This window comes from Berghia stephanieae, chromosome 6 (genome assembly GCF_034508935.2).
Source record: "Berghia stephanieae isolate SIO BIC M18660-M18661 chromosome 6, UCSD_Bste_1.3, whole genome shotgun sequence".
Taxonomy (NCBI): domain Eukaryota; kingdom Metazoa; phylum Mollusca; class Gastropoda; order Nudibranchia; family Aeolidiidae; genus Berghia; species Berghia stephanieae.
Genome location: NC_088365.1, coordinates 36,907,571 through 36,934,112, shown reverse-complemented (window position 1 = coordinate 36,934,112; position 26,542 = coordinate 36,907,571). Strand labels below are relative to the sequence as shown.

The 26,542-nt window shown below is 34.9% G+C and overlaps 1 protein-coding gene across 1 annotated transcript in view; it reads left to right on the top strand.

The window, feature by feature from the left end:
* LOC144974979 (reelin-like) overlaps positions 1-20,892 on the top strand; it is a 120,605-nt gene extending 99,713 nt beyond the window's left edge. The window contains exons 57-64 of the mRNA XM_078918559.1: positions 615-727; positions 3,771-4,210; positions 9,269-9,513; positions 11,166-11,317; positions 11,566-11,782; positions 14,891-15,005; positions 15,619-15,797; positions 19,990-20,892. Of these exons, the coding sequence (XP_078774685.1) occupies positions 615-727; positions 3,771-4,210; positions 9,269-9,513; positions 11,166-11,317; positions 11,566-11,782; positions 14,891-15,005; positions 15,619-15,797; positions 19,990-20,041 (1,513 nt within the window). The 3' untranslated portion in view covers positions 20,042-20,892. The remainder of the gene's footprint in view (positions 1-614; positions 728-3,770; positions 4,211-9,268; positions 9,514-11,165; positions 11,318-11,565; positions 11,783-14,890; positions 15,006-15,618; positions 15,798-19,989) is intronic.
* The last annotated feature ends 5,650 nt before the right edge of the window (positions 20,893-26,542 follow it).

The window sequence follows — 26,542 nt, the reverse complement described above, 5'->3', positions numbered from 1 at the left end:
ATCATTTGATTCCTAAGTCGAATTTTTCATGACGTGCCTCTCGGTGGAATGCTCTTTCAGCTGACAACAGACACTGTAATTCTCTGTCCCCCTTTAAAGCCTCTTTGAAGACAGAGTATTTCCTCTCAGTTTTTTGTGAGTGATTTTATTGAATAATATATATGATCGCATGTGCATATAAATGTATAAGTGTAAATGTTGCTGCTCGAAGCTCAAAGAAATAAATAATAATGTGAAGTTGAATGTAATTTAATTACAAAAACAGATCAAATGAACGTTTCAGGTTTCCCCTTTATCAACAAAACAGGATGATTGAAACACCACAGATGAATGAGATGATTCATCTGTGGTGTTTCAATCATCCTGTTTTGTTGATAAAGGGGAAACCTGAAACGTTCATTTGATCTGTTTTTGTAATTAAATTGAAGCTTACATTTAACTTCACGTTATTATTTATAAATGTATAAGCACTTCCGAACACTTTTGGTGGAAAGGGGCACTATTGTTATTATTATAGTTATTATTATTATTATTATTATTATTATTATTATTATTATTATTATTATTATTATTATTATTATTATTATTATTATTATTGTTATTATTATTATCAGGTTTGTAGAGTACATTGCGTCAATGTGGAGTAAGCAGATGCCATCTGATCCATGCAAGCCTCCTCCCTACCACTCCAGTCAAAATGTTGTGTTACAATACTCCACAAATAATGGTAAGACATTTAAATTATGGCTTATGGCTATTGATCAGTACTGACCAATGGGAACCAGTGCCTGTTTGTCAGTGCTGACAAAGACCTCTTCGCACTTATTCATCACTATCTAAATTATTCCATTAAAAAAAAAAATTAAAATCCCAGGCTCCTAAGGCAACTTATTCCATGACACTCAGTAACACTTAGATAAGTTTGATTTAAGTCTAAGGCATTAGATGCCATTGGCCATTGGGGCAACGAATGACTCTCGTTGTTTCAAGCCACCATAAGATTCTTTTTTTTCTTTTCTTTTGTCCATTCTATTTCTTTGGGTTATTTTTTTTTTTGCTTGTTTGTTTTTTGTTGTTGTTTTTCTTTAGTTTTTTTTGTGGTTATTTGTTTTGTTTTGCTTTTGTCTATTTTTGTTATTGCTTAAATTTAAAAAAAATAGAGGAAAATATGTTTTTAATATTTCTTGTTACGATTCTTTTATAATACTTTGTCTATTCTATTGATGAATGTTGTTTTTTTGTTTCGTTTTTTTGTTTGTTTTTTGTTGTTGTCATGTAAAAACACCTGTTTATTCCAGTCTTTCCTTGGAATACAAATTTACCCTATGGGATGAATAAAGAGACTTTTATTTTATTTATTTAACATTTACTATTATTATTATTATTATTATTATTATTATTATTATTATTATTATTATTATTATTATTATTATTATTATTATTATTATTATTATTATTATTATAAGAATATACTGAAAATAACTAAACTTGTGAATGCGGTTTTAAAGTAGGGCTTCTTAAATCGTAACAAGGACTAAAAGATGTAGGTGAGCACTTCATATTATATTAGCATTGATTGAATTAATGCGTTGACGTTTCCACATCTTCATATATTTCATCTATGCCACTTTATCATTCATTGCCATTAAACGTAATCACAGTCCTAGTGTCAGACTATATTGATGCTGTGCATTAAGGTAAAATGCTCACAACATCAGCCAGCCCGGTATAACGTACCAACACACAAAACTATGTATAACCTTAAACTTTATAGTCTGGTTGATAGAATTCAGTGAGTAGTAATCATACAACTGGCAGGCTAAAAACAATAACAAAACAATAACTCACAATTCCAGGTGGCAGTCACTGTTGCATATTTAGAAAGAAAAGAATAGAAAGGAAAAGAAATACAAACAAGGCTTAGGTGTGAAATCTTTATGAAAAAGACAAGTCCAGTTAGGATCAACAGTAACAGACTTGGCTTGACCAAAACAGTTATTTTGGCCAGGAATTATTTCTACAAGTTGGATGGCGCTAATGTAATTATTATTCAAGCCCATTTCAACATACTAAAAAACAATCATTTACTGCATTTGGTACTTGAAAGAACTTTTTATAATGAAAAAATGAGAAAAGAAAGAAAAAGAAATTCAAAATGAAAACAGACATTTTTGGCAGATTTTTGCCAAATTGAATAAAAAAGACAAAAATAAATTTTAAAATCGAAACTTTTACAAAACAAGAACTTCAGTGTTTGAGCGACAGATTAAAAAAATTTCAGAACATTCTAAATCATATCAAAAGACTAAATACGTCTTTAGATCATATTTGTAATCATAGTAGAGTGACTCTTTATTGTTAACAACCTGTTCAGATCTAGTTGGTTATCATCTTTTTTTTGTTAGGGTTAGGAATAAAGTTCTTGAGCAATATTTTGTACCGTACATTTCATCCCCATTCTATTGATTAAGTCATCAAGAGTAATTTCAGTGGATGATATTCCTTGATTTAGCAGGTCAACGCTGATCGTCTGATCGAGAGTCAGCCAGCGAACTGAGGATGGTATGGGCAGTGGGCGGGCTTTGTGTTGTTGACAATCTAATTGCGTAGTGACATGAATTAACAGTTAAAATATTTTTCATGAATAGAAAAATGGAAACGCTTTCAAGCCATTTTCTTATTTTCAATTATTTTCTCGAATTCTGTCAAATATCAACTTTTTTCTTATTTAGCTTTAAATTTTATGACTTTAAACAAATCCTATGTTCATGTCACAGGCAGTGATGCTTAAGCGAAGTTTCCATTCACTGATAATTCTAATATCTAGATAATCCAAAATCTTTCAAAAGAATATATAAATTAGACGAAAAAAAGAACCAAACAAAATTAATTTTTAAAATAAAATGTTAAAAAAGAAACAAAAAACAAAAACAAAAAAAAAATGAAAAAAATAAAACAACAAAGACCATTAAACCACTAAAAACAAAACAGAGTTGAGTTGGAAATGTGGCCAAATATTGTCACATTAATGGCATTTGGCACATTTCGGCACCCCTAGATTCTAGTCCTACTTGAGCTAACGTACTTAAGTTAACAATAATAATAATAATAATTAAAGAACAAAAAACAATTAATAATTCTGCATAAACCAATATGAAAATCTCAGCTGATTTAGCGCCAGTAGAAAAAAAGGAATTGTTGAAGTCAAAATATTAAGTGGAAAAAACCCCCAAAAAACACAAAGAAACCAGCGCTCAGTACTAACCAATAGCCACTCCTCAACAGCAGGGCTATTAGTCAGTACTGACCAAAGCCGCTTCATTAGATTAAAGTTCAACATTGTGCAAAAGCAAATTTTTGCCTAAAATAAAATCTTTACAAGCAATCAAGACTGTATTATACAGTGGTTACCACTTAATAAATAACCCACCTCTTGCAATATGACCGGCTTATTGGGTGGGGGGGGGGGGGGGGGGGGGGGAGACAGGGGGGGAGGGTTAAAATCTAACAGGACAAAGTAAAGTTTTGCCACTTAATTTCCAAACATAAACTTTTGGCTATTAACAGCATGAGAATCAATTTTTTTTTTTTTTTCTTTATTCTTTTTGTTTGTTTTTTTTTTGTTGAGTTTTTTTTTTTTTTTGGGGGGGGGGGGGGGGGAGGGGGTAATATTTTCGTCCTTGTTAAAACTAGCAATACAAAATTTAATTCATTATTTTGTATTCAAATTTCAAAAGATTTTTTGCTTTTATTGCTTATTGGATTTTCAGGTATTGACTGGAACACACTGCACATCCTTTCCCCTGATCAATACTGGCCTAAGCAACGAGACTACATCGTGCTTCCTCCTGGTGCCAGAGAAACTAGTACAATCATTCGATGGTTCCAAGATGCCAAGCCTATAATGGTGCCAAGAGTCCACTGGGCACTAGAAGATGTCTACATTGGAGGGAAAGAAATAAACCCTGAAAAATATGTTCAAAACTTTGAAGATTTGGAACCTAACGATGACCCAGAAGGGTCCTGGGAATTCAGCCCCTATGGAAATTTGCTTGGGAAAGATGCCTCTGATTGTATGTCAAATAGTGAATCTACTGGTGCTATGGTATGGGATAGTGGGGATATAGATGAGAATGGAAAAAGTAAACAAGATGAGAAATTTACAACCAATCAGATGATTGTACAATCTGGATATCAGCTGCAATTTAAGGTTTGTTATAATTTGCATTTTTTTAGTTCGTCAACATGCTGCAAATTTCATAGTAGTACCCCAAGTATACAATAAGGATACGCACACACACAACATGCACAACTGTTTGATCAGTAATAGCTTTAGAGAATATTTTTTAACCTAATTGTTTTGCATATCACAAAAAAAAAGTCATTCCATACAAGTTCATTGATATAATAAATGTTACAATCAAATCAGTTTGAAGCAATCATATCATTGAAAACAAAAGTCATCCTCAAAAGGAAGATTACAAAAGCATACATACGCAAAAAATGATGCAGGTTTTCAAAGATGAGTACTGTTTTGCTCATTAGTAGCGCGTATAACCTCCATTTGACTGCATGCAGGTCTAAACACGTTGCCTCATGGAATGAATAAGTTTCCAAATTTCTCCTTGTCGAATTGCCTCCCATTCTTCCACCAGTGCTCTCCGCAAATCGTTCAGATTTTTAATGACATTCTGTGCATACACGCATTGTCCTAACATGTCCTACATATGCTTGATGCAATGTAAGTCTGAACTTTGAAATTTTGTTGGTGTAAAAGCTCGTTGGTATGCGTACAGTGTATGGACGTGCATTATAGTGCTGATAGAAGGTTAGATGTAGGTTTTCTTCAAAGAATGGAAAGACACAAAAGGGCAAAGAATATTTTCAACATAGTGTTGTTTCTGTCTAACAATTGAAGGTTTGAATCTGCACATCTTCCACCCCACACCATAACATTAACTCCACCATATGGGATAGTTACGGAATGTTCAGATTTTCAAACCGATGTTTCTTTTCCCTCCAAATCTTTTGCCACCCGTCACTGAATGAAACACAAAAGCAACTTTTGTCACTGAAAAGAACAGTGGACCATTGAGAAAATACCAGCGTTGATGATCGTTTGTTCACTCAAAATGGTGTTTCTTGTGCACTACTGTTAACTGGTTTGCCTTATGGGGAATTGAGCAAATCAAACCACCTTCTTTTAATTGTCTCTAAACAGTGTTTTGGGAAATATTGATTTTTCGAGCAAGGTCCGAACTTGGTAAAAATTAACTTTGTTGTATTAATCATGTGCTCATCTTGCTGTGGAGTTGTTTTATGTTTAGGGCCTTGCCAGAGATATCTTTAACAGTGTCTCTTTCATTTATCTTAATCAAAAGTCTTGTTATTGTTGACTTTGAACAGCCAAAACGATTTGCAACCTGAGTTGCTGACAAACATGCTCTGCAAATGCCAATTACGTGGTTTCTTTCAGTGAGGGTAAAATGACCCATGGTCAAAAAAATACAATGGCAAATTGAATGGAGTCTAATTCTATTTTGTTTTTATTTCTACAAAACCAAAATTATGAAAGTGCATACGTCATCATAACCTTTGTCTTTTCTTTTCCATTTGAGATTCATAACAAATGATTTTCTTTCTCATAATTTGTTGGATTTTGTAGTGTAAGATTTTGACATGCGTTATTTAAATGGTCATAAAAAAGGAGCAAGTCAATCGAATAACGCTAAATAAGTATCAAATTTTACAAAATTGGACAATCCATCATACTGTCGAATTTTCATTTAATTATTTTTAATTGCGAATGAATAGAAACAATTCAAAGAGCATTGTGTTAATCATGGTGCCAAGTATACATATCAGATGGTCACAAAGTAATAAAGATATTTTTTCAAAATAATTACTACTATTAGAACTATTTTTTGTTCATAGAATTACAAAATATCAAAATAATCAGATAAGCAGGTTTTTGAATAATATAAAATTTTCTAACACCACCTAAAAATTTCGATATCTGCAAAAGATGATGCAAATTCATTGACACAACAAAGACTAAGGTCAATGCCAATAACTACATAAAACTATTGGAAGAATTTTTTTCTCAGACTGTGAACACCTTTATCAGGAAGGAATTTTATTTTTCATCAAGATAGTGCTACATCCCATATGAGCAAATGGATACAAGCTTTTCTCCAGAGTAAGAATATTCATTTCATAGAGAAAGACAACTGGTGCCTTAGTCACCATACCTGAATCCAATGGATTACGTAATTTGGAATTCTTTGACTGAGAATGATGTGTACATATATGCAGGTCTGACATCTGAACACAATAATGGACCTATTTTAACATTGTTGTAATGGAGATTTTGCGTCATTTTTTGAGATTTCCATTACAACAATGAGCCCATAATGAATTGGGTTATCAGACCTCGAAAGCCGTGCACGTCGAACGAGATGGTTTATGGGGAACAAAGATCTGCATTCACAGAAGAAACCTTGAGAGACAGTATTATTTTATAATGAGAGGTTGCCATTGAGGATATTTGTTAGTGCATTTCAAGTTGGAAAGGGAGACTACTTTGCATTATTAAAGAGAACGGTGGTGCTATTGATCAATTAAAGTGCCAACTTTGAATTGTTGGACCAAAACAGGTATGTGTGTGTGCTACATAGACGATTTCTTACAGGAGATTTATGATGAAAATAATGTATATGGTGACACAATTAATGTTTGCTAAAATGGCAACAAACGTTAAAATCATCGCCATTTTACTCTCTGCAATGTTGCGTCATTGTTGCTTGATATTGTATTTCTGAACACAGTTTTGAAAAATAACTGAATCATTTTTGATTCTCAATTCATATTTATAAAATTTTGACAGTCTACGTAAAAGGATTTGTTCTATATGTGTCTTGAATTTGAAAGTAATCCAATGAAGTGTCTAAGAGACACAAGCCGACAAAGAGCGGTGCATTTTTTTGTGATCACCTGATATATTTATGTATATTGAAGATCGTGTATGTATGAAACAATATTGTTGAAGTGGAAGAAAATTATACTTGGAATATTTTTTAAACAGATCGCTCTTTTTATCAAAAAGTTGAGCACTAGTTGTTTTTTTGTTGTTTTTTTTTTTGGTCTTTATTATATATATATGGCTTGGCGGATGCCGACTTAAAGATAAATAAAAAATTTCAAAATCAATCAAAGAGGCATCAAAAATAATAAACCATCCTCCTGATGGAGTAGAAAGAATTCATTGAAAAGAAATAGAAATGAGAGCATTCTCAATTACCAACAATAAAAAACATATTTTATACCATGAATTTAGTCTTTTACCATCTGGGAGAAGGTTTTGTCAGATTAAATGTAGAACTAACAAGTATAAATCAACGGTCGTTCCATCAGCAATAAAAATGTTGAATATTTCATATGGTACAACAAAACCAAGGATTGATGCGTTGATTGATTGACTGATTAATTTATTTAATGTTAGATTAATTGACCATTTGATAATGATGATAATATTTAGTGTCGAATTGCTACAAATGTAACGAATTGAAAATGAAATGAATATGTTTATGTTGTGTATATCGCACGCGTGAAAGAAAGAGAGGAAGAGAGAGAGAGAGAGAGAGAGAGAGAGAGAGAGAGAGAGAGAGAGAGAGAGAGAGAGAGAGAGAGAGAGAGAGAGAAAATGATTAGGAGTGAAATATCTGTTCAATGTTAAAGTTATCATATACCGTTCTAGCAAGTGTAACTAAATGACAAATTGTCATATTTATGGATAATAAAGATCTATTATTATTATTATATATTATATATATATATATATATATATATATATATATATATATATATATATATTATATTATATATATATATATATATATATATATATATATATATATATATATATATATATTATATATATATATATATATATGAGTGTTGGTGGCCACTTGTAGGTACGAGAGTGCTCGATAATGTAGGTTAGGGCATATAAAAATAAATAAATTCACTCACGTATTTTTAGCTGAAACGATCGTTTCTATGTCCATATGGATAAAGAAACGATTGTTTCAGCTAAAAATACATGAGTAAATTTATTTATTTATTTATTTATTTATATTGCAACCTCTGGATAATGACTTCCCTGATTAAAGAAAACCCCTGGATAGTGGCATTGGCCTCTGGCCCCAATTGTTTTGCTATATATTATTAGTAATAAAAATCCCAAAACAGAGAAATACATTTTAGTTTAACGTCTGTTTAGCATCAGCTATTTGCAATAATTGGCAGTTGACACCAACATTTGATACAAAACTTCTAACCAAATAGAAAATCCTCGTTTCCGATCGAATTAAGACCGAATCAAGACCAAATCAAGAATCAAGATGTCTACCTTGATCAAGAAAAATATCAACAAAAAGATGATGACAAAGAAGGAAATCGTTACAAGTACAAGGTACAGATTCCACACAGCATTCTGTCAACAATAGTCAAGAACTGAGACAAGATCGAGATGCACAGCCACAAACCACAAAGGAAGAAACCTCGACTTGTGATGAAGGCGACCATTGACGAAACTGTGCTGATGTGATTCAATTAAGCAGATGAGAGCTACAAATGCTGGCCCCATCATCTGGAAACAGGCAAAAATCATTGTCGACAAATTGGAATGGCAGATTTTGAATGGTTGGCATGATAGATTTAAACAGCGGCATGGAATTGCCTTTTAAGTAGCCTGCGGAAAGTTTGCTTCAGTTGACGGTACTATTGTCAGTGAATGGAAAAATACATATTCTAACACGAGTAAGATGTGTCTTTTATTACAAGCACTGGTTCATGCATTGCATCGTTATATCCATGGGTCTCACCATGCCCCCCTTTTCTGCCATCATAAAAAACCCCGAAATAACAACTCCCCTGGTTAATGATTTTCCAGATATCCTTTATATTTATAATTTTTTTTTAAATTTAGAAGTACAAATATCAAAAGAAAAAACTTGCAATTCATAAAATTGATTCTGATGGTGATAATTTGTGCATCGACATTCTACATAATGCAAAAAGGCATTATTTTGTGTCACTTAATATAGAAAACAACATCATGTTTTAACAATTTTGTATCTTCTTTCATTTTTGTAGACATCATTATACTCCACTGTTTATAATAACTGGAAAATCTGACATTTTAAATTATCCAAAAGTTTATCACATAAATGTACTTTTGAGAAATATTTCATATGTATTATTTCAGCTCAATATTGGTTGTGGCCAAATAGTCGAAGTTTGTGATGCCCCTGAGATGAACGTCAAGTTAGAATTCAGGAGAAATCCAAGTTCAGAATTATGGCTACCAGTCAAACCAATTTGCCTTCCAGGAAACCAAAACAGTGGATTGTGCAATCCACATCAGCATCACTTGTCTAGCTCATACTCTGTCTCCCAATTCCCTGAGTGGTCTCGGGTCACCATTTTATTGTCGGAGGCTACTTTCTCCAGGTCAGTCTTTTCCCTCCATCTCTCTCTCTCTCTCTCTCTCTCTCTCTCTCTCTCTCTCTCTCTCTCTCTCTCTCTCTCTCTGTGTTTCCCCTTCCCCCTTTCATATATAGAGTGCAACCTCTCTATTACGACAATCAATATAGCAACATTCCCTCAATATCGACATAGTGGCCAGGTCCCGATTTTTTCCCCATGTATGGTAAGTAATAAAAAAATCTCTATAGCGACAGACATTTCAGTAAAAACCCTGAACAGTGACATTGAATTCCTGGTCCTATCTTTGTTTTGTTTTAAAAGGTTTTACATTGCTTACGACACATTTAGGTCATTTCAGCACCAGTAAGAAATAGAATTACTATTGAAAGCACATAAGAGAAAGTAAGACAAAGGGGAATAGTTTAAGTAGAGAACAAATGTAGTTTCCAAGAGCACACTCAATGTACTTAGTTTGAGTTCACCTAAAAGTCTCATCCAGACACAAAAACAGGTCTCCACTAACATGAACACACTCAAATGTTTACAAACCATTATATATTGAAAACAAAAAAATGTAACAGTACATAACAGGGGGATGATTTACAAGGAAAAAAATTCATCTCCCGAAACTATAACTATATATTTGACTGTTTCCCTCCCAGTCAAGGACCCTGGCCAGGGCTAGGACAAAACTAAGTAATCTCAGTCAAAACTTCCACCCAGTGGGCCTATAAACTGCTAGCTGTTCTACCAAAGAAATGTGTCCTCATAACCAATTGAAAAAGCTTGATTTTCGACCAAAATATCCCATATTGTACAACACGTTGCCAATGAAAACACTTACTCTTTGACCAACGATATCATATACTCACACGACATGTAGCCAACTGTTGGCTGCCAACGAGAACACTTGTTTTTCAACTTATGAATGCTCTTGATAAGTCTTACAGTGGACTGATGACTGGTGGTGTGAGAATTTTCTCCTCCAGATAAAGATAAACGGAAATCGATGACTTCTTCACTTGAAATTCACCATTTTGTGTAAATATATATTTTAAAAAAAAATATAATAATAATAATAATAATAATAATAATAATAATAATAATAATAATAATAAACCAAAAGAAAGAAAAAAAAAATCATTTTGGTCGTTGTTATAAATACATCCAATTCTTAAACCATCAATTATAATCTTGCACTTGTCTCTTCATGACAGCTTACAGAGATGTGATATTCTTTGATCAAACCTATCTCTATTTTGCAATCTGTCTGACATTCCAATATATTAAAAGATTTAATTGACAGTCCTCATGGGCCATCTACCTTATGTGTCTATTTATTGTTACTTGATTACTTAGCATGTGCTAGATCACCAACATTGGAAAAGCAGTGTAGACGACCATCTTTCAAACATACCATTTATGTCAACACAAGATCTTACAATAGTGCATTATTTCATTAATTTTTTTTTACGTTGATCTAAAAAATTCACCAAGAGTATAACCTAGTTCACCAAAATAGGACTTCTCTGTAAATGGGTGTTTTATGAGTTCTGCGGACTCAGATTCAGCTGGTAATGATTGGGTCAGGACCTTGAACAACTCTGCGTCTAAGAATTGATTTGTCAATTGATAGTGAATCAATAAATTTCTCTTTTTATGTCTCCATCATATAGCTCAACTCAATTCCGATGGGTTCATGATAATCACAACAAAACAGCGAGTTGGGCTTTGGATGACATCTTGATTGGGGAGCAGTGTGTGGCAATGTGTCATGGGCGTGGAGATTGCATCAATGGACAATGTGTTTGTGATCAGGGATACTTTGGTATGTTCAATTTAACTTTTTCTTTTGTCATTTATGTAACATGTCTAGATTTATAATTGAAAGCATTTGATATGAATATATAAAGAGTGTCTTTTAACTTTATATATCATGCCATTGATTTTATATGATTATATATATACGCAATATTTCTTAACAAATGTTAGACGCATATCAATAAGCTTTTTTACACTGACGAGGACTTTTAACTCCACAATTTCAGAACATTTATTTTTACATTTCTATTCTAGGACCTACCTGTCTACCAGTTGCATCAAAACTTCGTAAAAGACTCTTTGAGTCTTTTGAAGGAGGAATATTTACTTCTTATTGGGATAGGGTGACGGGTGGAGCTATTGGCTTTGGTTGTGGAGCTCTTTTACCTTATGCATATGGAAAATCGCTTTACTTCAATGGCTGTGGAGAACGGGAAGCAATTACCGTTGAGATGGATACATCCTATGCCATGTAAGTTGCAATTCTAAGATAAGAGCTGTTACCTAGGACTAATCATTTTAAAATGGAAAATAAAAAACATTTTTTTGTTCAATTACTGAAATGTTAAACACCATTTGTTTGCTATCCTTTGTGAAGGACACTTTAGATTACCCCAAAGTTATTTCTATTTGATCTCCTAATCACTGCTGGATGGACTAAAGGGTGCTTTACCAATTGAGTCATCAGGATTTATTACAGTCGACTCCGCTTAATCACACACCCTCAGAAGTTCAGGTTAGTGAGTCAATTAAGCAGAGTGTGCGATTAAGCGGAGAATCTAAAAATAGCATCTAGGCACCCGCTTTCATGTGCCATTCATGTAGGACCTCCACTTCTGAGTTTTTTTACAGGCTTGGAATCGTCATGTTCTTGACATGACCTCATTAGAATGTTTTTTTCTTTATTTATGGGGGGTTTTTTTCTTCTTTTTTTTCAAATTTTTACTAATTCATGTTTTATCGAAACAAAATGTGACATTATTGTTTGTTAGAACAGTAATCGCAAAGCGTTGATTGCTTTCTATTCTGTACGAGCTGTTTATAAACCTTTGTCTCCAATCTCGCCAATGTAGATCATCTGCCAAGCGTTCTCCTTGGATTAAGTGGTGTAATTTATTTACCAGTGTTTGTTAGGGGTGGTGTGCCACATTCCGGTGACTCATCCTCATCTCGGCATTGTCTTTTGTGTGGCTAAATGGAATCCAGTGGTTTCTGAGATGTCAGTTTACCACTGTTGGATATATTGATGTCAATTATAACGAATAGATTGAATGCTTTGGCCAAAGAGCTGTGTGGAATGGGAACAGCATCATTGATTTGATATGGCTGTTGGTTGTCAGTCCAATCAAGGTGTAGCGATTAAGTGGAGCGATTATATAGAAAAAATTCCGTTATTCAGGAATGTGTAGCATATAAAGCGGAGTGTGCGATTAAGCGGAATGAACTGTATTACCCATTATTGTTTTTCAATCTCCTTTATGTTTGGAACTCTTTTTCCCAAAAAATACAATCATAGTAAACTTTAAGGTCCTTTGAAATTAAATCAGAAACTGAAATTTTAAAATATGATGGGTAAGCAAAAAACACATTCCAACTCTTACGTTTTTAATAGATGGTTTGCACATTACTAAGCATTAACCAATCAGAATATTTCCTGACATTTACCCCGTTTTGTCCCCTTGATTGTATATTTCCTGTACGAAAAGGCCTGAGATGCCCATAGTACATGTCAAATGCACATCTAGTGATTATTTCTCACATTATTTTGACACACTGATAAATCAATTGCATCGTAAAACTTGACGATGCAATGCCTTTTTCTTTTCATTCATCTGTGTTAAAATTGTGAGTAATGCTTAGGATCTGTAGGAGTGATGCTTAGGATCTGTAGGCTGTTTACTCCAGGTGATAGGCTCTTAAGATGGCTATGGGTCTTTGGTTCTGGTCAGCGGTTGATTTCAGGGACAAAATATACTTTATTTTAGATTTTTGAGTCAAAAATAAAAACAAATGTTTATTCCACTAGTTTTAATAAAATATACGATAACTGACGTAATTTTCAAAAGTGTATGCACTATATGTTGATTGAAGAACTGAAGGCTCATACTATAAGATAATGGTTAAAAAGCATCCATGTCAATAGCTTGACATGCATAGCAACGGATAACCATAGGCTGAATAACAAGCCAGTACAACGAGTTGGTAAATTACACACCTGTGCTAATTGTGTTGCAAAATCCTTCTTGTCAACTCAATAAACCAAAGACCAAGGGCTGTTTTAGATCAAATGTAAGCCTTTATCAGAGTCAAACAATCTTAATTGAGTTGAGATGATCATTATAAATTATAATGATCATCTCAACTCAATTAAGATGTAATATAATACTTAATTCGTCGAGCATTCGTTTCACATGTAAAGGAAATGAGATCGATCCTGGATAAAACCGAGATTTTTTTTCTGACCCCCCCAGGAGTGATTAGGTTGCTGGGTCTGTTAAATCTGGAGGAAAGTGTGTTTATCAACTCATATCGTCTCGATTGCTATTGTTCGTTTAACACAATAGAGAGTGGGTTAAACTCCGACTCAATGGGGCATGGCTCTAAAGGACTACCAACATAGAGAATGAGAGAGGGGTGAGGGAGAGAGAAGGGGGGGGGGGAGGGACGAATGGATAAAGATGCATGGAAAGATATATATATATATATATATATATATATATATATATATATATATATATATATAGAGAGAGAGAGAGAGAGAGAGAGAGAGAGAGAGAGAGACAGAGACAGACACAGAGACAGACACACACACACACAGAGAGAGAGAGAGAGAGAGAGAGAGAGAGAGAGAGAGAGAGAGAGAGAGAGAGAGAGAGAGAGAGAGAGAGAGAGAGAGACTGACGGAATCAAAATCATCAAATGCATCAAATTAATTATAGTTGGAACTCAGATCAGTTTCATTTAAAATTAATAAACATGTAAATTAGAAATATCTGACTGGCACAAGTCGGCCAGTTTTTATATATATATATATATAAAAGAGAGAGAGAGAGAGAGAGAGAGAGAGAGAGAGAGAGAGAGAGAGAGAGAGAGAGAGAGAGAGAGAGAGAGAGATGATTTCTTTGTGTTCTCGTTTCAGAATTATTTATATTTTATTTATTTTAGTCTGATTTGATTTGTATAGATATCACCAACCAGCATGACTGCAATGGGTGTTGGCGAAATGGAAATGTATATTATTTACTTGTAATAAATGTCTATTTTGATTGTATGAAACTATTATACAAATTGATATTCACGGTCAGGGCACAAAACGTCAAATTATGCTTTTTAATTCCCTACCCTCCCTGTCCACAACAATGATTGGGTACATCGGTCATTTCAGCTGTGATGAAAAATATAGTCTGTCCTAAACAGGCGATCTTTTCAGTAGGCAATGAGTAATCAATACAGTCTGTTCCAAACTATAACATTGAATTAAACTTCGACACCACTGTAGATGAACTCGGATTTTTAATCTTTCATTTGTTTTTGTTTTTTTTAAATCTTAATGGTAATTAAATTGGCTTGATCTGAACAGAAAAATCTTCTTTGTGATCCAAATTGGCTGCTATGCTCAAACTGATGAATGCAATGTCAGACTTGGAGATGAGAAAAAATACAGAGGAGTATTACTTCAGTACTCAAAAAATAAGGCAAGCTATCTTATCAATTTAGAACAGACATCCTAATAAGAAAGAGAATTAAAGAAAAAGAATGATAATTTAAGCTGTTGTGTCAAAAGTGTCAAAATTACGGTAAGAGCTATGTTAACATTTAATCATTGCTAATTGCTTTTTATGTATTGGATAAGTGATTTTGTTCCAAATTGTCTACATTTGTAATATTTTATAGAGGCTATAGAGGATGGAGAGATAGACAGATTGATAGATAGAGAGAGAGTAGATAGATAGATAGATAGATAGAGAGAGAGAGGGAGAGAGAGAGGGAGAGGGAGAGAGAGAGAGAGAGAGAGAGAGAGAGAGAGAGAGAGAGAGAGAGAGAGAGAGAGAGAGAGAGAGACAACTGTTTGCCCACAATGTTGTTTTTTATCTTTGCAGTAAGTGGACATAACAAGTTTTTTATATTCAAAGGTTAAAGGGAAGGATGTGGAAATCCAGTTTCATTCACAACCAACACCAATTTATCTCAACTCAAAGGTTTCTATAACAAAATTTTTATCAAGATAAATTTTTATAGAACAAAAATGTATTTTGCAATCAGTTTATAATTCAACATCGCCTTGAATATTTTTTAACACGATTTCAGGGTGCAGACTGGTATTTGATCGCTCAACATGATCCTGATGACTTTCTACAACCAAAGAAAGTAGCCTATGACATTCCACGAACAGCAAAAGGTGTTGGCACACAATTCAGGTGGTGGCAGCCACAGCATGATGGAAGAGGCTTTGACCAGTGGGCTATCGACCATGTTGAAATAATTTCGTAAGTTTGATTTGAACAGGCTTTTCGTAAATGATTCTTGAAACAAAATCGATTGCATTTGGAGGTATATATAACATTTTTGTATGCTTTGAAGAGACCTCATAAGATACAAAAACGAAGCTTGTGGAGAAATCAAAGATAATAAAAAACCTAATTCAAGAACCATTTATTTTTCAATTTAAAAAAAAAATTCATTGACAAAGTATACATATGTTTCAGAGATCCAACTCGATTTTATTGTTCCAATTCTACATGATTTCAGCCATTTTTATCCAATATCAGTCTCAATAGCTGTTGTTTTAACTTCCTCTTTGTGTTATGCTTCAGTTGAGTCATTTGAAAATGATGAGTTTGCATAGGTTTTCCTGCAATGGATTTCAAGGTCTAAAATGTTGGTGTACAAAAACGTATGTCTGACTGACCTAAGGGTCAAGTGAATCGATTTCAACTCAGTGGCAAGTTTTTAAAATTTCAGCTTTTATATCGAAGTGTCCACTTAATGTGCTTAAAGTGCTATAAAAGCAGTTCTAAGCCAACAACAACACTAAACGTGTTGGACGAGACATGACATAAGGCGCTATTACAATCTTTATAATCTATTTTCAAACAGAGACAACTTTTACCAGCTAGGTACTCATTTTACATCTGAAGTCAGTGAAAACTTCAGCCTCAAAGAGAACTGAGGGAAACGTAAATCAAAGAATCCATAAAAAAAATATATGCAAAGTAACTCACAGGTTAGAAAGGAAATGTGGAAAACAAAAGAGGATTGGGTGAATGACCAATGTTTCCGTGTATACATAGGAATGAAATGTTGGGGTAACCTAAGACATGTCTTTGATTAAAGATGCTATTCATAACAAATAATGCTAAATTGAGTGTCATATAAGATGAAAAAGGAACCCTATTGACCAGCAAGAAAGAAGTAATAAATAGATGGGCAGAGCACAGCAACGGCTTGTATAATGTGAAGCTTAATGCAAACAAAAAAACACTCTATACAAGCCTGGAAGATTGAGAAATAGACAATACCCCATCAATATTAAGAGAGGAAGTGGAGAGTGTAATAAAGAGCCTAAGCAATAATAAATTACCTTGAATAGACAATATATCCTCAGAACTAATAAAAAGTGGCGGGGAAGAAATAATATCAGCACTTATAATGCTCTGTCAGAGAATATTGGAGGAAAAAAACATGGCCTCAAACGTAGACGCAATCACTGGTGATACATTTACCAAAATATAGTAAATTAAGAATATGTAGCAATTACAAATAATCAGCTTTATCAGTCATCCCAGCAAGATAATGTTACTCATTATCCTCAACAGACTAAAAATAAGTCAGAAGAAATAATTTCAGAACAAGCAGGGTTCAGGGCAGGCAAAAGCACAGTCCAGCAGGTGTTTGTTGAATTCTTACAGGGAAATGCCTAGAGCACTAAAAAGAGCTATTTCACAACTTTATTGACATCAGGAAAGCAAGCATTTGACAGGGTGTGGCATGAAGCCCTCTGGAATACACTAAGACACAAAGGAGTCATGAAAACAATAGAAGCACTATATATAGCAATGACTATCCCGCACAAATCTTTGGGCCTCTTTATCGCTCACGAAGTTCCCGAATTCGCGTCAAAATATGAGACGAAGCCGTTTCGTATATGCTATTTAAAAAAAAATTAATTACGACGCTGTTTATCAATGAACATGACTGAAAGTTGGCACACAGTTAGAAAAAAGGTCATTTTAGATTATGTCAAGTGACAAAACTCGTGCAATTACCAGAAGACCGTTAAAAATAGATTTTTACTCTTTGGAGTAAAATATTTCTAAAACTACCGGGCGTGAACATTTCTTCTTTTTGGTTGTAAAATTTCATATGAATATGACGAGTACTTTTCCCGTATTTTACAAAACACCATCCTAATTTGCTCTTCAAGTTTCAATCTTTTAATACACTTATTACGCAAGATACAACCAAAGGTCGAAAAAAAATGCCGAAAAAGCGTCCCATATTTTCGCGTTTTTTTCCTCTTTGCGGGTCATCCAAATAAATGACACCTTTGAAACTGCATAACTTGTTTATTTATGAATGGATTTTCAAAATTCAAAAACATTTTTACTCAGTGGAGATAGGGCTTTGGTTTTAGTTAAATTTTCCTCAAAAAGAGAAAAAAACATTTTTCATAGTCATTGCTACTATATAAGAACACTACTAGTGCTATCCTATGACAACCAACAAGGACTATTTTTCAAAACAATGGTTGGAGTTAGAGCATACTCTCCTCAACTTAATTTAACATTTATCTCGAAAGAATATTACAAGAAACCATCCAGAACCATCAAATTGTCTACCATGGTTGGGAGCAGGCAAATATGGATTTTATGCTTTGCTGATCGCACACAGCGAACAAGAATTACAATCTCTAACAAACCTTTTCAACCAGGAGGCATCTAAGTACACTATGGAAATCAACACGGATAATCGCAGATTCTAGTCAACAGCCTAAGTATAAGTGATGCCAAAGATAAAATCTTCCTAAACGATGAGACAATGGATGTCAAATCAAAGATGGGCATTGCAGCAAATTCTGGAAAAGCGAGATGAACTGTCACTCAAAACTCATATTGTACAGGTCACTTTTGCTGTCTGTTACTGTTACTTTATGATTGTGATACCTGGATGATGAATGCAGAACTAGAAAAGCAAATATCAATGTGCTCCAGAAAATTCTACATGTGTCATATCTGTAATATAGAACTAACATGGATGTTCTTGAACATGTGGAAATGCTGGTGAAAAGACAGGAACCATTGCTGGAAATGGTTAAAAGAAACTTTCATGGTTTGTACATCTGGTCAGTCACGGCAGCTTCTGCAAGACAGTTATGTAAGGCATGGTGGAAGGTAAATGGAGAAGAGGAAGACTCGAAGACAAATGAAAAGGTGGCTGGATCACATCAAGGAATGGTCAGGATTGATATAACGAGAAGGCCACTGACCAAGTTGTGTGGCCCCGGATGTGAAGGCTGCATCCTGTAATTCCTCCCGACGACTATCAAGTCACGGGAATAAGTGAATCAGTGAGTGACAGTAAAAAAAAAATAATATGAGAAAACCTTTTCCTAGGACATAACAGGTTTCCAACCTATTGGTCAAAGGCTGATACTTACAGAAAGGATGTGCCAATACTTTCTCTGCCGTCTATCTGGTTTTTAAGTATTATACTGTATTCATGGTTTTGTTTTTGTTGTTGGGTGAGTCTGAAACGGAGACTGAGTGTCAGACCACAAGACCACCAAAGGCCCCACTGTGGATAGTGTGGTTTGTAATTAATATTAACGCTCACAGTCAAAATGCCCAGTACAACCCCTCATCTTCTCTCCTTTCACTCATTCTGAAAACAAACTTATTTACCTCTGACAATGTCAGTTATACCACTTTAACTTTAATTCGAGTTTAAACAAAATTATTCTTGAAGCTAATAACATAATAAGAAATTTAGTAACAATAACATTGATAAATGAAACCAAGGTGACCACTTCAAGCAAAAGATGTCATCAAGTGAGTTGACTGTTTGCAGACTGCTCTATATCTAGTGCAGCCCAGATATATCAATAGCACATATATATCAAAGTCCTGTATTTCTCTGTTATATCACAAGTTTGAGAAGATATTGTCTATCGACATACTGTTGGCCAGAGGACACTTATATTCCTATTGCAGTTTTATTAATAAGGGCAGTAATAGATTTGTAGCAGAGAGAAATTATCATCCAATGAAATTACGTGCCAGGAAAAAAAAAATCACCCCATCTTCCGATCAATACAATGGCACAATATTCAAAACTTGGCAATCTGTTTTTTCTAACCCCATCCTCGACTGCACCTGGGACCAATAATAAGAGGTTGCGTATGATTATCAGGCAATGCTCTTCATTAAGCTATTGGGACCCTGTCGATTTTTAAAGGAACAAAAGGAAAACAAATAACAGTCTGTTTTTAAACAGGATGGGAAAGGTTTCCTTGTTTTAAAAACATTTAATATCCTCTATTACATTGTCAGGATGAAATGCCAAGTTGAAAAGAAGCTCCAATAATTGTCATTGCTCCAATGAGGTACATGATTTACCATGACAATATTATGAGCTTGAGATTCTAAAGTTATTTACATACACAACTGTTTCTATTTTCAGAGGACGTCGATATACTCGACGAAGACGACCATGGGGAAGGAGCTACAACTAAAATTAAAATCAAGAACTTCCTATATTAATATGATAATGTACTGTAACCTTAATTTAAAGATGATTTTACTTTTACCTTGTACATTTGTATCAAATTCTAAGTGATTTGACATAATGAAGTTTGCATGTTATGATCATTAAACATAGTTGATATTGATAGAGCATCTTCATAGGTTACATGTGTGTTACTCGGATTAACAATTTTTTTCTAAATATTATTTTATTTGATTACTGGAGTCATCGTTTTTATCCAGTAGTAGTATTAGTAGTATTATTTATTATAATACAGTGCACCTCAGTTACAATGAAGTCAACTGTAGGTCAAATTTCGCTATAACTATAACCGAGGATTTGTTGAATCCAAAGTGCCACTTTTGACACTAATATCAGACTACAATTGACAAAATGTATGTGGCTGCTCTTTCCATTTCAGAGTGTGGTACTTACTACTACTGCCACTTCTATTACTACATCTACAACTACTATTATTACTACTACTTCTGCTTCTACAATTAATAACAATAATAGTTATACACTGTACTACTACCCCTGTTTCTAATTTCATTTAATCAATATTCCAATAGTCTACATTTTATTCTATTTTACACTCTATATTGCACGACACCTCCTTTTTCCTGAATTGCACACATCAATAGTCATTGTCATATTTTAATTCATACTTCCTTACAAAGGGGCATTTTATTTCCCGTCCCATCATTGTTTTTGTTTATTCGCCGTAACAACGCCATTCACACATATCTCATTCGTCCTTAGTTTTATATTCTTCATGTGTTCTTGATAAAGTGAAAACCCGAAACATTTTTGTTTAATAAATTGATGCTTACAATTCAATACTTATCTATCTTTTTTCCTTCGAGCTTCATTTTCATTTTAACATAATAATAATAAATGCCACAATCGCACAACTTTTCGTGGTTTTTTAAAATTTACCCAGTGGCATCCCTCAATCAGTAAAACACAATACAGTAGACTCCGGATAAGACGATGCTCAGGGGAACCGTCAAAAAATCGACTTAACCGGAGTGTAACCAAATGAGCAAAAATGCCTGTGAATCATTTTTGTGAACAAAGCAAGCCAATCTAGAATATGTCTCGTCATGTCGCGCTTTTCGCTGACGTTGCTTGGTTGCGTCGAATTGACCAGAGAAGTAGAGATCCTGTAGTGGTCATCAGAGGCTCCTACCCCCAATAGCCCCAAAGAGGAATCAGAATATATAAAAAGCGGAATTTGAGATAAAAAAAGCGGAATCAACTTATTTTTATTGACTATGACATGCTTTGCAACAGAAAATGTAATAGACAATCCAAAAGTACCGTACACAAATGATGAAATATAAAATTAAAATGTGTAAAAATGTGCAGATTATGTAAAGAGTAAAAAGGGGGTCAAATAATAATAATAATAGAGGACACACAGGTCCTGCCAGTCTCAGAGCAAAGCATTGAATGGATGGATTTAACCTTGTCAGGACCCTCCTACCCCCTCCCCTCAAAACAAACCTAATCAAACAAACGCGCGTGCCGGCACACAAATACACAGGGCTAAAATTAAATAGGGAAAGAATCTGATCGTACTCAATAATATTACCGATCGGAGCCAAAATATAATATTACCTAGGTCATTGACCTCATACATTGGAGTTGGAGTCAACCCCCCTCCCATAAATATAATATTATCTGACATCAGCTGCACACACTTTGAATGGACTAATAATCAGACACACAAAATGTGTGTTGATTGACCATAGGAGATGCTGATGAAAAAGCCATAGCTCACTTTTTTAGACTAGAGATTTTTAAAAAATAATTTTCGTTGATTGGAAAGCTGAAAAGCGGAATGTTTGCCTTGAATGCAGAATGTAGACCAATTAAGTTGAATTATTCCGCGAAAATCAGAAGGGCAGGAGCCTCTAGGTCAAGGTCATGCTTCTTGTAAATTGTTGAGATGATTTTCTGTCGCATGCCAAACTTATCAAATGCATCGATCAGCTGGATCTTTCTTTTCAGCGATAGGTTTGCCATTGTAGTTGTAGACTTGACTTGAATTCTTGATAAAATTGATACTAATTAAGAGGACCGTTACATAGGATGGCCTGGGATTAGAACCTTTAAAAAAAAATAATAAAAAATCTCGAACTTGAAGTTGCGACGAAGTAAAAAGTGAGATGGAGAATATATCAAAGTTATTCGATACCGCTTATGTAAATTGAGCAGGGACATCAGGCAAAGCACCTACATCACATTGGTGTGCACCAATCGTTCGCGGATATTCTTAATTATTGAAAATTCTTACTGGTAGCTGGAAATAATTTTTAAAAATTTAAGGTTCCAACTATAACATACGCCCTTTACTAACAAAATTAACGACTTCAAAATAAGCACTTGGGGGGCACTTTTTGATCTTGGAAAAAGTCATACCCTTCACAATTCCAGACACTTAATTGGGTCGAAATTTGACAATGACCACCCTTTTAAAATTGCTTTTTCGTTGTCTTCAATCATTTAAAATGATGGTTCATAAAATGCAAATTAGTCAATTAGTCATGTGTGTGTGTACCGTACATCACAGAGATGTGTACATTAGAATTTACCTTTATCAGTGTCATTGACTGCCATCATCACATTCACAAGTCTGGATAAATGCAGTGTGGACTATGGTAAATCTAAAAAACTGCTCAATTTCACGGCCACAGCTTAATTGGGACGATTTGTTGGGAACCGAACTGTCCCAATATACCGGCTTGAACTGTAGGTACTTGTTATTGCATTTGAAATCAATAATACACAAAAAATAAAAGTAGACAATTTCAAACTAAAGAACGTGCTGACTTCTTGCTTGCATCGGACCATCACAACTGGAGAAGCCGGATGATCCGGTCAATTGCCCAAATGCCGGATTTCTGGCTAAAACTGGAAAAGTGACATCCTTGTGTTGTATCTTCTATCAGCCTATTCTTCTTTTTCCATGTTGCTTTCTGTTTGTCTTGAAATCACATTTCTTGGTTTTGTCCTGGCCGTGACAAGATTTCAACCATAAATCCATTACTAAAGTGAGTGAGTATTCATTTTTCCAACCATTATTTACAGTTTTGATTGGTAACAGATCTGACAAATTAATATTATATCAGCCACCCATGAGCAGCATTTCTTGTTATTTCAAGGCACACACACACAAACACAGAGAGGCCCAGGTCAAGCTATAATGTATCGTAAACAAGCATGCATTTGAACTACTAAAAAAAAAGAAGAGCTTTTATTTTTAGATGGCACAATATCCACTTCCTGTGCTCGTAGCGCTTTGCAACTCTAGATACATAAGACAAGACAAACAGCCTGTTATAATGTAGTATTACATATAACAGCCTGACACCTGATGTAATGTTTGAATGGGTATTAAATGATAATTTAATAATGCAAAGATGGATGGATGAAGATTAAAGTTTATTGATAAGCATGATACAGAGTTGGTTGCTGCTTGCCTCAGTATACAAAGATAACCAAAAAACAGGAAGTGAAAGTAGAAGACTGGAAGTATTGAAAGTGAAAGTAAATTATAAAACAGGGGATGTAATTCATTAAATTAATTACTTGGAAACATTACATCACTCCCCTTTTTAATAAATAAAATGTAGTTGATTAATTGATATATTTACAACAACAAAATGTTTAAAGATAAAGCAGGGAAACTGAGTTGAATATAATATAGTAGCAATAATAAATTGATTCACAAATAAATTGCAAACATCTTGCAGTTATGTCTAGATCAGGAAAAGCAAAGTAAATTAATTGTCCCAGACTTGATGATGTCGTATACTCTGATATTGTTCCAATGATAGCATAGATCTTTCCTCCTCAGGGTGAATTAATAGTAAGAATAAGATGAGTTTAATGATAGTGGTACACTGCTAACTTGAGTATTTGAATAACTGATAACACACATATTATATATGTATTAGTTTTTTATTAGAAAACCTTCCAGACACGGGCACAAGGTTTTCACATTATGGTGTAGTGGGAACTGATGTCATGCCAAGATTTTAAGACTAAATCTTAAATATAGTTTTTAAATGCTTGTAGTTATCACTTTAATGAAAAAAACCTTCCAGACACGGGCACAAAGGTTTTTTATTTAATTATTCTTATCCACCATATATATATATATATATATATATATGATTAATATTGGTTTCAACTTTTAACACTACGTATTGAGGATTTAATTAAGACAATTATTTAGTACAAAATCGTCAAATTTTTTGGGACGACGAATGTTGCGACGTGGTCTTATCGGGGGACCATTTGTTACACAATTTTCGGGTTATGAATGTGCAGGTGGGGAATGCGGTAGGGTATTGGTATTTTGGGTAGTGTTGTCTGGCGAGTCTGGATCGGGATGATCTGGTTCTATTTCAGCAGTTGTTGGTGGTCGAGGCGACTTTTTGAAGAAGCTACTGTTGCGAGTAACTTGCTGTTGACCTCTTGCAGCTGGATCATGAATCCTTTCTTTTGGGTTATAACAAGAGGTTGTGATTCGTATGGGGGGTCGCGTTTTGTAAGGTTGTTGTGTTTTAGGAGAACGGGATCGCCAATTTTGAGCTCTGAAGGCTTTACATATGTTTTGTTGTCAGCGTAATGCTTCATTTTGGCTTTTTGGTGGACGTCTCGTTCACGCAATGAGTTATCTTCGAAGGATTTGGTGGTTTGTGGGAGCATTGTTCGAAGTTGTCGGCCGAAAAGTATTGTTGCAGGAGCAACGCCTGTTGTGCAGTGTGGAGTTGATCTGTATGATATTAGAAATCGGTACAGTTGTTGTTTTAGCTGTGGAGTTGGGGTATTTCGGAGTGTCTTTTTGACCGTTTTCATGAATCGTTCAGTTTCGGCGTTGGCACGAGGCCACAATGGGGTAATTTTGCGGTGTTTGATGCCCATGTGGTGACAATAGTTGGAAAAGTCATGTCCGTTGAAGGGAGGACCGTTATCAGTTTTCAATGATTCCGGGATGCCGAATCCTGAGAAAATTTTGTCCTGGCGGGGAATAACGCTGTGACCTGGAATGGAGTCGAGTATTTCCACGATGGGGTAGCGGGAATATTCGTCTGTAACGACCAATATGTACTGGCCATTAGGCAGATGACCAAAATCTGCTGAGAGCTCTGTCCACGGGGCTGATGGAAGCGGGGACATATGTAACGGTTCGCGTGTTGTTTTCGGTGTAGAAATTTGACACAGCATGCAGTTGTTTACAGTGTTCTCTACTCTGTTCTGCATGTTTGGTATCCAGACCTTTTCCCTAAGTAAGGATATAGTTTTGACTATGCCTTGATGTCCAGAATGTGCTAGTTTGATGGCTGTTTCATAAAGCGATTGTGGTAGGACGATTTGATGACTTTTAGTATGACAGGGAGTTTGTCTGCAATGGCGAGTTCAGAGCGGCAGAGATAGAGCGTTTGAAAAAGCTTTTGGTTGACTTCTTGAGAATTGGTGTACCAATTATTGGATCGTATTGATTGGATAACGAGCATTAGGGTTTGGTCTTGTGATGTTTCGTGTGCCACTTCTTCTAGGGTCATGGATTTTGGTGTGGATGTGTGTGTGAGGTAGTTAATGTATTCTTCGGCTATGGTTTGTTCTCTACAGCTTTGAGAGTGTGTGACTGGGTGACGACTTAAAAAGTCGGCAGGATTGTCAAATTTATGTCATTTATGTAGCAAATGGTGAAGTGGTATGGTAGCATGCGTAGCATCCAGCGTTCAATCCTTGGCGATGGCCTGGCTTTGGGATTTGAAAAGATGGTGGTAAGAGGTTTGTGATCGGTGTGTATTTTGAAGGGTGATCCGAAGATGTAAATGTGAAAATATTCACACGCCCAAGTTATTGCGAGAGCCTCGCGTTCTGTTGCGAGTATCTCTGTTCGGTTGGTGTAAGTGTGCGGCTTGCAAACTGTATAATGCGACCGTCTTGAACAAGTACTGCCGATATCCCTATGGGACTTCCGTCTGTATAAATATCGGTTTGCTTGTTTGGGTCGAAGTAGGCTAAGGTGATTGCTTTGCTCAGAGCTGCTTTTAGAGAGCTAAAATCGGTGGTATGGATGGTTGTCCACTCCCATGGGACGGTCTTTTTGGTGAGTAGGCGCAGATTGTGTGTGAGTGATGCGTAGTGTGGAATATGGTGTGCACTGCAAAAATTTATCATGCCGAGTAAGCTACGCACCTCAGAAGCATTTGTGGGTGTAGCTAGGTTAAGAATTGCTTTGACCTTCTCGTGGCTTGGAGTGACTCCGTCTTTGCTGAAGGTGTGTCCAAGAAATTCGATTGATGTTTGGTTGAACTTGCACTTTTCTTTGTGGATAGTGAGACATTTTTCTCGTAAGCGGTGGAACAATGCCCGTACGTTGGCGTCATGATCTTGTTGAGAATTGCCATAGCAGAGGATGTCATCGCTGATGTTAATGACGCCTCACAGACCGGTGAGTGCTTGT